The 13,492-nt window shown below is 39.1% G+C and overlaps 1 protein-coding gene across 10 annotated transcripts in view; it reads right to left on the bottom strand.

The window, feature by feature from the left end:
* MTFR2 (mitochondrial fission regulator 2) overlaps positions 1–13,186 on the bottom strand; it is a 159,488-nt gene extending 146,302 nt beyond the window's left edge. For all 10 annotated transcript variants that reach the window (XR_014017213.1, XM_081251027.1, XM_081251025.1 and 7 more), the window contains exons 1-6: positions 12,859–13,186; positions 12,121–12,233; positions 8,118–8,222; positions 7,547–7,659; positions 6,002–6,237; positions 3,970–4,327 (exon numbers count right to left, since the gene is read on the bottom strand). Coding sequence is in view for 9 of the 10 variants with exons in the window: in XM_081251027.1 (XP_081107153.1) it covers positions 3,970–4,327; positions 6,002–6,237; positions 7,547–7,659; positions 8,118–8,222; positions 12,121–12,183 (875 nt within the window). In the remaining variant the exon portion in view is untranslated. The remainder of the gene's footprint in view (positions 1–3,969; positions 4,328–6,001; positions 6,238–7,546; positions 7,660–8,117; positions 8,223–12,120; positions 12,234–12,858) is intronic.
* Between the last annotated feature and the right edge of the window lie 306 nt (positions 13,187–13,492).

Genomic DNA, 13,492 nt, shown 5'->3' on the forward strand with positions numbered 1-13,492 from the left:
GTGGATAAGATAAAAGAGGGAAATGTGATAGTAGCTAGGATGAAGGCACTTTCGATGAGATGATGAGGAAAAGCCTCTTAAAGGAGGTGACATCCTCTTTAAGGAAATGACAAGCAGTCAATTTTAGTGTAGACATCCAGTGGATGCATCAGCAAGGAGGTTGGCACCTGTGAGAAAAGAAAAAAGAAAAACAGGTACAGCTGGAGTGCAGAAAGTAAGATGGGAAGTAGGACGTGAGGTCAGAGAGATAAGGGCTGAATCCTAGAGAGACTTCCAAGCCACAGCAAAGTGTCAAGATTTCATTCTAAGCGCAATGGAAAACCACCAAAGGGTTTTAAGCAGGGGAATGGCATGATCTGACTTCAATTTTTAAAGGTCACTCTGGTTACTATATGAAGAACAGATAAGGAGGCAAGAATGAAGAGAGACCAGGTTGGAGGCGACTGCAAAAGTCCAAGCTATATAAGATAGTGGCAGGACTTCCCTGGTGGTCCAGTGGTTAAGACTTCACCTACCAATGCAGGGGGTGTGGCTTCAATCCCTGGTCGGGGAGCTAAAATCCCACATGCCTCCTGGCCAAAACACCAAAATATAAAACAGAAGCAATATTGTAACAAATTCAATAAAGACTTAAAAAAAAAGGTCCACATCAAAAAAAAAAAAAAAAAAACATAGTGGCTTAGATTGAAAGGTGGCAGTGAGGACCACTGAGGGTACATAAATTTGAGCTGTATGCTGATGGAAAGGATGTGGGATAGAAAGGAAATGAAAAAACAGGATGATTTCCAGATGTCTGGACCGAGGGTGATATTGTTGCCATTTGCTGAGAAGCAAAAGACTTGGGGAAAGAATAAGTTTTCAAGGCAGAGGATGGAACAGGTAGGAAGGAAGAGTTCTGTTTTGGACATGTGAAGCGTGAGGTACCTGTGAGGCATCTGTGAGGCAGGCAAATGAAGATGTGAAGTAGGCATGGGGCTCAGAGGAGAGGTCAGGGCTAGAAAAATAAATGTGGGCATCATTAGCATTTAGCTGGTATCTAAAGCCTAGGACTAGATGAGATCACGCAAGGAAACAATGTGGGTGGAGAGAAGAAGGGGGCTGAGGGCTGAGCCTTGAACATGCCAACATTCAGAGACCAGGCCCAGAAGAAAAAATAAGCAAAGAAATAAGAGGTGGACAATGAGGTAAGAGGAAAACCAAGCATGATTTCCTCAAGGCCAAGTGAAGAAAGTGTTCCGAGGAGGAGGGAACTGAGGACTGTATCAAACACTGCTGAGAGGTCAAGTAAGAAGAGCAATGAGAATTGACCACTGGATTTAGCAACATGGAGTCACTGGAGACCTTGAAATAACAGTTTTCAATGGAGTGATGGGAACAGACACCATATTACAGTGACTAGAAGGCAGTGAGAAATGGAAACCAACTATAAACAACATCAAGAATTTATACCAGAAAGGGAACAGAGAAACTATAATAGCTGAGGGTATACATGTTTTGAAAATGGGAAATGCTCAAGTGTGAAGAGAAGAATAAAGATGGAAAATTTGATGACACAGAAGACAGGAGAATTTTAAGTGAAATGCTTAGAGAGAAGGGGAACCAGCGACCGAGGGGAGAGCATGGACACGATCAAGGATGCTTCATTTGCAGTAACAAGATGGAAGGCAGAGAACATGGGTAGTAAATTTGTAAATGTAAAGATGTGGGAAGTCTCATCGGATTTAGCAGTAATGTATGAAACAAGATCAGTTGTTAGAAAAATGAGAGAATAGAGGTGTGGAGGGTGGAGTCTACTGGCATTTCAGTCATTTCTCCAGTGATGGTAACAGCCAGAGTCACCATTTTACACTGACTGTGCCCAACGATACCAGTAAGAGATCTAGTTGGGACTAAACGTGTACCTACAACTGTAAGATTTTTCTCTGTACTAGCTGCCTCATACACGGATCAATCATAACCTCATTAATAATGAAATGACTTATCTGTCCTAACACTATTACATAGAAAATACATTTATTTTCTCAGCAAAACTTCATTGAGGAATTTCCAGGTGAACATGGCAGATCTCTGTGAAAGCCTACTAAAATAACAGCAAAGAAATGAAAAAGATATACATCCACAAAGACAAAGAGATTACAAGAGAAGAGAGTAGATAAGAATTGCAACAAAATGTTGTAAGCTGGAAAGCTGATGACAGTGAAGAGAGTAGGAGGTAAGCTGCCTTCCTAAAAACAGACGGATTGAGGAAAAGTCCACATAGGGAATGATACGCCCCTCCCTTGCCCTTTCCCCACTCAACTCTCAAACTACCTAGCTTGCACCACCTGTGTAATCCCCAACTCTCCTAAGAAGGAGACTGAAGAACTTTCTAGAAAAATTCTCTAGTCCCAAAGAAAAGACATACAGCTACTGAAATATGGGATCTGGCTAACAAAATGGCAAGGTCCTCTCCTCAGTCACTAAATTGTGAAGTCCACCAGCTAGCAATCCCACCTCACACAAAGAAACTTCAATCAGCCTTTCCGTGCCTCACTTTTAAATATAAATGCATAGCTGCGAATCACAGATACTTAAATAAGGCTCCAAAACTATAAATGGAGACCAAAATCAATAAGAGGAAAAGGAACTCAGGAAAAATGAACATAATTCAAGAGCAAAAGAAAACTTAGAATAAAACTGTAGTTAATATTTTCAGTAGCATAAGACACACAAAAGCAAGAAGACATAAAAAAGGAGCACTCAAAGAAAAAGAAATGGGTCTTGCAAATTAAAATATGATGACGGGGGAAATTCCCTGGCAGTCCAGTGGTTAGAACTCCACACTTTCACTGCCGAGGGCTTGGTTCAATCCCTGGTCAGGGAACTAGAATCCCACAAGCTGCACAGCCCCCCACACCCCACCCCACACCCCCCAAAAATAAGTGATGACAGGAAAAGAAGAGTTAGAAAGCATTTTCTCAAAAAGTACAATTAAAAAAAGCAAAGAGAAGAAAACAGTAAAGGAAAGATATGAAGATAAGACAAATAATTCTGGCATTCAAACTTCTAATAGACTTTCCAAAAAAAGAGAACAGAAGGAAAGAATAGGAGAAAATTATCAGAGAAATGTTATAAGAAATTTCCCAAAATAAAGGACATAAAACTCTAAACTGACTGAGTTCAATCAATAAGTGAACTCAGCATAAGGAACTTAAAAAGAAGTAAATGCTCAGCATAAGAAAGTTAAAAAGAACTCTCCAGGGCACATCACCATGAAATTTAAGAACACCAGGACCAAAGAGAAGATCTTAAATGCTTCAAGAATGAAGAAACAGGGGCTTCCCTGGTGGCACAGTGGTTGAGAGTCCGCCTGCCAATGCAGGGGACACAGGTTCATGCCCCGGTCCGGGAAGATCCCACATGCCGCAGAGCGGCTGGGGCCGTGAGCCATGGCCGCTGAGCCTGCGCTCCGCAACGGGAGAGGCCACAACAGTGAGAGGCCCACGTACCGCAAAAAAAAAATAAATAAATAAATAAAATAAAATTAGTCAACAAACAAAATGTAATCATAGTATATGAAATGGCTTACCTGTGAATGTTTACTGTTATAGTAAGGATATAAATTCTGAACACAGATTTAAGGAAAGACTGTGACTTAACCATATCGGGAAGATGTAATAAGAAGTGTGTGTGCATGTGTGTTAGGGGGTAGAATGTCTAAGAGAACGTATTCCAGATTTTTAACAATTGCAAGTAAATATAACTAAAATATCAAGAAATAGCAAAAGTAGCACGCTGTTTCAAAAATATGGAGATAGGACACTAGAACAAAGAGTCACAAAAAACTGAAAATGATTCTCTCTCGAGGGGTATTTGGGATAAAGAGGAATCAAAGAGAAGACTTATATATGTTTACTTTGATAAATATAATAATTTCTTTAAACACCATTGATAAAATTTGGGTTCATTTCTCAAATTATGACAACATACCTTTCAATAGCACGTAGCTTAACCTTATTCACATCCTTCAGAACATCCAACATGTTTGGAACATCTTTATTTTTCTGGTTTTTTGAATGATGACTAAAATTGGTTTTCCTAGTATCTGCGTGCTGTTTTTTCTCTTCAGTTGCTGAATTATTTGATGCACAAATATTATTAGATGCTGTTTGCATGAGAGGAGAACATGGAGGCTGTAGAGAAGAAACCTGAGGAGGCGGTGGTGGAGGAGGAGGAGAGGGAAACACTGAACTTGAAAATGAATCTGGTTCGACACTCAGTTGAGTAGTCCCTGATGATGGCATGTGTCCCAAACCACTAGGCCTGTTGTTCTTCAAGTCCAAGGAGCCTAAAGAAAATGTGGTCTGTTGAAAAACCAAGCAAAATTTTCTCCAATATAATACATAACACTAATTAGAATCAAAACAGGAACAATTCTGTAATGCTACTAAAATAATGATACTGTGGCCAGGAAGGTGAAGCAATCCCATCTGCTTAGTAATTTCTGAAAGAGTCAAGCAAACAGTAAATTCATTTTTAATCCAATTAGGATTCTCTGTGTAGGGGAAGGGGGAGAATACATTTTAAAGAGAAAATTAAAAGTGCTTTTTTCACATGCAATCTGAATTTCATCCTCTATTTGCAAAAGCTAAAAAACGATCAACAACTTGTGGCTAGGAACATGCAAACTGATATATTCACTCTAATGATGACATTGTAGAAACACCCAGGCATATATTTTCTAGGCAGGAGCCTAAGACGGGTACCAAATACTTAACTTTTTCACAGCATATTTGCTCCTAAAATCATGTGTAACAAGACTGCTTTTAAAAAAGTGTATATATCATATCTCATTTATTACATAGTAGTATATATAATATGTAATATAAATTATAAATATACAATACTATATAAATATTGTTACACACAAATTATATATGTGTTTATATGGATGCTTTTATATACATACAGATATTGTGTGTGTATGTATATTATTTAAAGCAAGCCACATCTCTAAAAATTTTAAAAAGAATCATCTGGAAAACAGTATTCACCTAGATTTGGTGGAAGTATAGCAGCAATAACTTCAAACTACAAATATATATATATGAAGCCTCAAATCCATACTCTTGTCTCAAATTAATGCATCCCTCCGCTTAAATTTCCAACACTTTTCTACAGAGTTAGAAAAGCCTACAGTCAGCCCTCTGTATCCTCAGGCTCTACATCTGCAGATTCAACCAACCACAGATCAAAAATATGAAAAAGGGCTTCCCTGGTGGTGCAGTGGTTGAGAGTCCACCTGCTGATGCAGGGGATGTGGGTTCGTGCCCCGGTCCGGGAGGATCCCACATGCAGCGGAGCGGCTGGGCCCATGAGCCATGGCCGCTGAGCCTGTGCGTCCGGAGCCTGTGCTCCGCAACGGGAGAGGCCACAACAGTGAGAGGCCCGCGTACCGCAAAAAAAAAATATGAAAAAAAGAATTCCAGAAAAGTTCCAGAAAGCAAAACTTGATCCTCCATGCACTGACAACCATTTACATAGCATTTCCATTGTATTTATAACTATTTGCATTTTATTAGGTATTATAAGTAATCTAGAGATGATTTAAAGTATATGGGAGGATGCAGGATGTGTATAGGTTATATGTAAATATGCCATTTTATATAAGGGACTTAAGCATCCTAAGATTTTGGTGTCCACAGGGGTCCTAGAACCAACATCCCACGGATGCCAAGGGACAACTGTACTTAGAAAACAGGCTCTTAAATACAAAACTACAATCTTCGGCAGCATAGCTAGCTCTTCTTTAAACCAAAGCCATCCCTGTCACTACAAATGCATCTTAATTTACTCTCAATAAACATCAGAGGTAATACATATATACACCCAACATCGTTTCATATTTAATGTCATTCATAAGATACATTAGCAGTAAACATTCTTTTCTTACTCAGAACCACACTGACTTAAATACTAAATGACTATCATCCAACTGAAATAAAACTCCAACGTTACTTACCAGAGTTTGTACTGTTTCTCAGTTCTTGCCTTCCCACAATTGCAGCAATCTGAGAGCGAAGAAAAGCTAGCTCATCTTCAAGGGCAGCTATTTTTTTAATTGCAGCTTCACTTTCGGGCCAATCACTTTTTGTTGGTTTGTTATGCCTTAGAGCAGGTGTCAGTGGACCTTCAACTAGTTGCAAAGGATGGAAAGAAACAATTTTCTCCTCTTCTTCATTTTTCCATATACAATTTCTGTAGGTGGAAGGAAAAAAATGGAAAGAGAGAGAAAAGGAGGAAGAAAAATTTTCTAGAAATAAATTCTTTCAGTTAAAGAATAAAGATACCAAAACAAAATCAGAATAGCTCTCTTTACCCTATAATGGTCTCTAGACTCACTGAGGACAAACAACATCTTATGTAACTTTATATTCTCAGTACCCAGAACAAATGCTGCCTTTAATAGGTGACCAATAAGCGGTCGGTGAATGAAAGAACACATCTTGCTTTCAGACTGTAAACTAAAAATAATAATCCTATCTATTAACTTCAAACACAGTACAAATTGATTTATTTAGAAATAAAGTTAATTTATTTAGAAACTCTACATATTCGGAATATAAGGTCCTACAGGATTCCTTGTTATGTTGGGGCAAGTTTACCGTATTCTAATTTTTTGAAAATTTATAAACCGATTTGATATAGAATAAATTTAGCCAGTTTTTTTGAGTAACTGACCCTTTGGTACTTCAGCCTGTATCTGAACACACGAACAGCTAAGTTAGTACTACCAAGCAGTAAAACATCCAAATGTTGAAATATATTTAACATCATTGCCTGGTAAACAGTAAACACTATATAAGTTTTGGCTAAATATATAAAATAAATAAATATAGTATTTAGTATAGGAAAGAGCTTTCTCCTAAAAATGAACATGGTGATTTTTATATCCTTTTAATATCATTCCTTCCTAGGCCTGGGGTGAGGTTTAAATGTGCATTAAGAAAGACTAGCTAGGGGCTTCCCTGGCGGCGCAGTGGTTAAGAATCCGCCTGCCAATGCATGGGACATGGGTTTGAGCGCTGGTCTGGGAAGATCCCACATGCCGCGGAGCAGCTAAGCCCGTGCGCCACAACTACCAAGTCTGCGCTCTAGAGCCCATGAGCCACAACTACTGAGCCCACACGCCGCATCTACTGAAGCCCTCACACTCTAGAGCCTGTGCTCCGCAACAAGAGAAGCCACTGCAATGAGAAGCCCTCACACCACAACAAAGAGTAGCCCCAGCTCATCGCAACTAGAGAAAGCCCGTGCACAGCAACGAAAACCCAACACAGCCAAAAATAATAAATAAAAATAAAACAGATTAAAAAAAAAAAAAAGAAAAAACTGGCTAAAAATGAGAAAACACTAGTCATCCCTATTAGGAAGACACAAGCAGGACACAGCGCAGTACAGAGGTAGACAAAATAAAAAGGCTCGATCAGCCTGAACATACTTCAACATGTGGAAGAATTCAGATTACAGCCCACACCCCACTTTCCAAGATAAGTAGAAAAATTACCGAAATCTGAGATAACTGGCTTCTTCATCATTCGTCACATACAAAACGTCAGCAAAAGATGGAACTACAGATCCACAGTTAGCTGGGTCCACAGAGTTCAAGAGTGGGATCAGCTAAAGGAAAAAAGGAAAAAGAAAGTCAGGGAGTCGGGGAAAGACACATGCCCGTGGAAACTATTTATGTAAGTTAAAAATCCACAAGAGTGAAAAGGAAAAAGGATATGCAATAGAAAAACATACACCTATTAGCGAGAAAGAAAAACTGAGGAAAATAATTATTCTAAAGTCTACACATGTGGCAATGTTCTCTCCCCTGGTGAATGTCATCCAACATAAAACACAAACTAGAAGAATAAAATAAGCTACTCAGGGGTTGCTTCACATCTGCCAATCTTTGGATATAATTACTTAAAAAAATAAAGACAAAGACACACATGAAATGACTTGTTTCCAGGATAAACTAAAGGTTTTTGGCTTGCAGGAAACATTTCTTCTTTTGTTCTACCCTATGTCCCTAGGAGTACCTGGGATAATTTTACACATGGTGCTTCAACGCACGTTGACTGACTTACCTCAAAATTAGGCCTGGGACAAGGTTCTAAAGGAAGAATTTTCCCAATAATACGAACAATACTCCGAGCTGATCCATAGTCTTTATTTTCCCAAATCTGCAAAACCTATTTAAACATAAAGCATTGTTTAAAAAGTCATACTCTATTAAGCATGTTTATATTGATATTATTTATGGAAAAATGTAAAACATGCAATAACATTTATTTTTAAAAAGAAAATATAGAATAGCATACTTTAAAGTATTTTCTTCAAAGAATTAAACTTTATTCATATCTGTCTTTAAAAAAGTGGGAAGCAGGGGGATGGGAGTTAACATATACAGATTCCAGGAAGAAAGATCTTTTGAGAAAGCACCACAAATTCTTTCTGTTTTATTTCTGATAATGGCCAAATATCTTGGGGAACTTTATTCAGAAAAATTGTCTCCCCTCCTCCCAGCTAAAAATCCCATCTTTGGGCCCAATGAAAAATGGACAATTTCAATTTTTCAAACAGTGAAGTAATACAGAGTATATTCATGTAATTTCCTTTAAAGGAGAAATAAAAAGGGGAATAAATGAAGCAGGCCCTAAACAGTTTAAGGATGCTTTACTTACTGTCGTACTGGCACAAAAAGAGACATATAGATCAATGGAACACAACAGAGAGCCCAGAAACAAACCCACGCATGTTCAGTCAATTAATCTACGACACAGGAGGCAAGAATATACGATGGAGAAAAGCAAGTGGTGTTGGGAAAGCTGCACAGTTACATGAAAATCAATGAAGTTAGAACACTCCCTCACACCATATGCAAAAATAAACTCAAAATGGTTTGAAGACCTAAATGTAAGACATGACACCATAAAACTAGAAGAGAACATAGGCAAAACATTCTCAGACATAAACTGTAGCAATATTTCCTTAAGTCTCCTAAGGCAAAAGAAATAAAAGCAAATATAAACAAATGGGACCTAATTAAACTTAAACGCTTTTGCACAGCAAAGGAAACCATCAGTAAAATGAAAAGACCTACAGAATAGGAGAAAGTGTTTGCAAACTATGCAACCGACAAATGGATAATCTCCAAAATATACAAACAGCTCATACAACTCAATATCAAAATAACAAACAACCCAATCAAAAAATGGGCAGAAGACCTAAATAGACATTTCTGCAAAGACATACAGATGGCCAACAGGTACAAGAAAAGATGCTCAACAGCCCTAACTATTAGGGAAATGCAAATCAAAACAACGAGGTATCACCTCATGTGGGTCAGAATGACTATCATCAAAAAGTCTACAAATAATAAATACTGGAGAGGGTGTGGGGAAAAGGGAACCCTCCTACACTGATGGTGGGAATGTAAATTGGTGCAGCCACTATGGAGAACAGTATGGAGGTTCCTTAAAAAAAATAAAAGTAGAGCTATCATATGATCCAGCAATATCCCACTCCTGGGGAAAACTCTAATTCAAAAAGATACATGCACCCCAATGTCCATAGCAGCACTCTTTACAATAGCCAAGACGTGGAAACAACCCAAGTGCCCATCAACAGATGACTGGTTGAAGAAGATGTGGTAGATATAGATATAGATATAGATATACATACATACACACATACATACACACAATGGAATATTACTCAGCCATAAAAAAAGAATAAAATATTGCCATTTGCAGCAACATGGATGGACCTAGAGAATATCATACTAAGTGAAATAAGTCAGACAGAGAAAGACAAATATTATCACTTATATGGGGACTCTAAAAAATTCTACAAATGAATCTATAAACAAAACAGAGAAACAGACTCACAGACATAGAAGACAAACTTACGGCTGCCAAAGGGGAAAGGGAAGGGGAGTTATATTAGGAGTATGGGACTAACAGATACAAACTACTGTGTGTAAGATAGAAAAGCAACAAGAATCTACTGCCTAGCACAGGGAACTATATCAATATCTTGTAATAACCTATAATGGACAATAATCTGAAATATTATATAACTGATCACTTTGCTGTACAGCTAAAACTACACAATAGTGTAAATCAGCTACATTTCAATTTTAAAAAAGAGAAAAAAAAAGAATGCTTTACTTACAGTGGAATACCTTTTCTAGTAGTAAGTTCTTGAGAAGATAACAGAAATGAAATGTGCTTCTATAACTCAAATAATAACTTTGTCCTTTAGCTTGGAGTTCCCCATATTGGTGTAAACTATTCCCACAGGAACCTCCCCCAAAATATGACATAATGTTTGTTCTTTTGGAAGTGATTTCAACACAAAAGAGGCATTTTCTCTCTTTAAAAAGCATTAAAAATTGGACTTTTCATTTTTCCTGAGATCCCATAAGGAAAACGAAGTTTATTAGAAGCCACAAATATAGAGGTAGCATCCTATTAGCATCCTCATGGAAACATCAAGCAGATGGATACACAGTTCTAGAACTTAGGAGGCAACCTGCATTAGAAAGATGGATTTGGGAATCATCAGCATACAGAATACATGACAGGTAAAAATCGAAGCCATAGGACTAGCTGAGAAAAACTGGGGCTAGAGAGAATGATTTGAAAGTCATCAGCACATAGAATCTTCTGCACAAAGTCATGCCATTCCTCTGCTTTTAAATGGCAAGGGTTCTGAATTTATCTGATCATATCCAAGCACCTGGCTCTAACCATTAAATACTGATTCCATCAGCCAGCCTCACAATCTTCCATCAATTCTGCAGCTCAGTTGCCATAACATACTCCATGAATTGCGTATTCATTCTCCAATCACCCTCAAAGGTCCTCTGCCACTTGGCCCTATTCTGTCTATCCAACTTAATTCCCCACTATCCATTATCAAGAACACATGCTCTTTTGGGTTAAGCAGTTTTCCTTCAGATTGATGGCCTCTCTCAATTTCTTTTCACAAACTTTTCAAAAGAAGGTTGCTGATGCCACTTCCCTTCCTCAATCATTCTTCAAACTACTACAGTTCAGCTGCCACTCTTCACCTACAGAAATCCCTAAAGGCATTGATAATCTACTGATAAGCAAATCTTCAACAATCACTCAGTCTTTGTTGTCTTTAATCTCTTCAATTCTGAAATTCAAAATGCTTCAATAACATCCAGTGACATCTTCCATTACACATCATCAAAGTCAAATATCAAAAGAATGTCGACCACTCCAAATCTGAATCTCTTTTCCTTCCTACTTTCCAGAACCATATACCCAATTATCTGCAGGACCTTTGTATTTATATATTCCAACAGCACATATGACTTATCTCCCTACTCAAAGTAGTTTCTCGTATGGAATTGTCCATTTATATTAATGGCTCCATCATTTTTCAACTTTTGTTTAAAACATTTTAATTATCCTTGTCTATTCTAATTCACCACACTAAACAGCAACAATTTGCCCATTTTCTGTAAGCCCCCCTATTATTTTTGTGTCTCTCTTATATTCAGTCCTGTATTACAGTTATCTATATACGTTTCTTATATCTCATATTATATTTTAAGCATCATGAATACAAGAACCATGTACTGCTACTCTGCATCACCTACAGAAACAAGCATATTGTCTTAGATGTCGTAGCTACTCAATAAGCAGACAAAATTTGATTTGCTTATGCTTCTCGCACCTAAGCCAACCTCTCTCCTTAATATTTATTCTGAATTTGCTGAGCTATAACTTGCCATTCTATATCCAAGTATCAAACTTAAATTACTTTAAATAAAGCCAGTAGATATTTTTTAAGTATTTTATCTATGAAGGTCATGTCTATCTTTTGCTTCGGTTGTATCTTTTGTTGGCATTTGACCTATCAAATAAACAGCTTCCTGATAATCTTATTCCTTTTTTAACTCAAACTATCAAAGCTATACTAAAGGAAACTCGCCTTTGTTACACCTATAGAGAAGTAACAATTTTGCCTTGAATGTTGACATATAAATCATTTCCAAAATAAGACCTCAAACAAATACAACAGGTTCATTCAAATCCATTAAAAGACATTTACCTGGTTTACAGGAACACCAAAATATTCCAGCATCTCTCTTAAGATACTCAATATGAATGACATTGATGAGGCAAATACAGAAGCAAATTTAAGGAAGCGTTGTTTCTTGATACCTTAAGGGAAAAAAAATTAGAAAACATTACTCTTGATAAATAACTGCCGCACAAAATTGTGTTAAATAACTGGAAAACCCCTTTGGTTACACATTACACCATCAACTAATCTCTCTGGCCAGCATTATTTTAATGAGAGGAGAGAAAAAGAGGAATGGGGGAATGGAGAAGGGTTGGTAAAAGAAACTTCAATTTATCAGTTAAGTTGCATTAAAAATTCATAGGATTTTTTTGAGGCTCTGAACGGACCTGGTTAATAAATATCAATCAGCGAAATTGGAAACAGCAGGGAAGCCTTCAAGTTAGTTGCAACAGCGATGCGCCCTCTCTCCGAAAGCTTTGGGCTGAGACTCTTCGGAGGGATGAGTTCAACCAATCCTTGAAAGCAGGCAGGGGGCCGACGCAAGGCTTTGACAAAAGGAACGGTAGCTCTTCCTCACTAACGTATCAGAATACCACCCATCCCTCCTCGCTTATTTTAAAGAGTATGAACCCCAGATAGGCGACGTGACTTAATCACCTAACTACTAAATAACAGGCCGAGACTAGCGCCCGGTCACATCACTCGCTTTGGCCCCAAGCTCCCTCGGCGTTTCTCCTAACCCAGCATGGTCGCCTGGCTTACCTTCCTCCGAAGCCCAGCCTCCCGGCAACCACGGGAACTTCAAGCTGCAGTCGTTAAGGAACCTTGCCGCGGAATCCGCAGAGGACGAGGCCCGGCGTGCACTCGTCCCGGTCCAAGAGCGCTCAGACGTCCACGGACGCCCGTGCGCCTCGGCTTGCCTGCCACGGGCGGTGACGACGCCTCCACTGGCCCAGGGCTTAGCCCTGTAGCCCCTCACTCGGCCGGGGTAACTCGGCTGGAAGCGCGGCCCTCCTCCCGTGCGCCACAGAACCTGTCTCTTGCCTCCACGACTGGCTCGCCACTTCCGCGTCGCCCGACTAAACTTAAACTCCGCGGGCCATGACCCGTGCACGACCTCATTGGACAAGGCTGAAGATCGTTGCTTGTGACTGGTTACGGAATGACGTCAGGTTATTTACGGTTATTTAGACTGGCTACTGAGTGTCTTCCTCCTTCAAGAGGGCGGGCCTTCAGCGAGGCAGCCAATAGAAGCCTAGAGGCAGCAGGTGGGCGGGGCAGGCCGCGCAGGGACGATGACGCATGCTCAAGACTCGTCTTTAGGTTTCCCGGGTGCTCCCACAACACCGGTGTCTACAGCCCAGAGTATGGAGCCATTATGACCCTTGGATCAGGC

This window comes from Mesoplodon bidens (assembly GCF_964165515.1).
Source record: "Mesoplodon bidens genome assembly, chromosome: 12".
Taxonomy (NCBI): Eukaryota; Metazoa; Chordata; class Mammalia; order Artiodactyla; family Ziphiidae; genus Mesoplodon; species Mesoplodon bidens.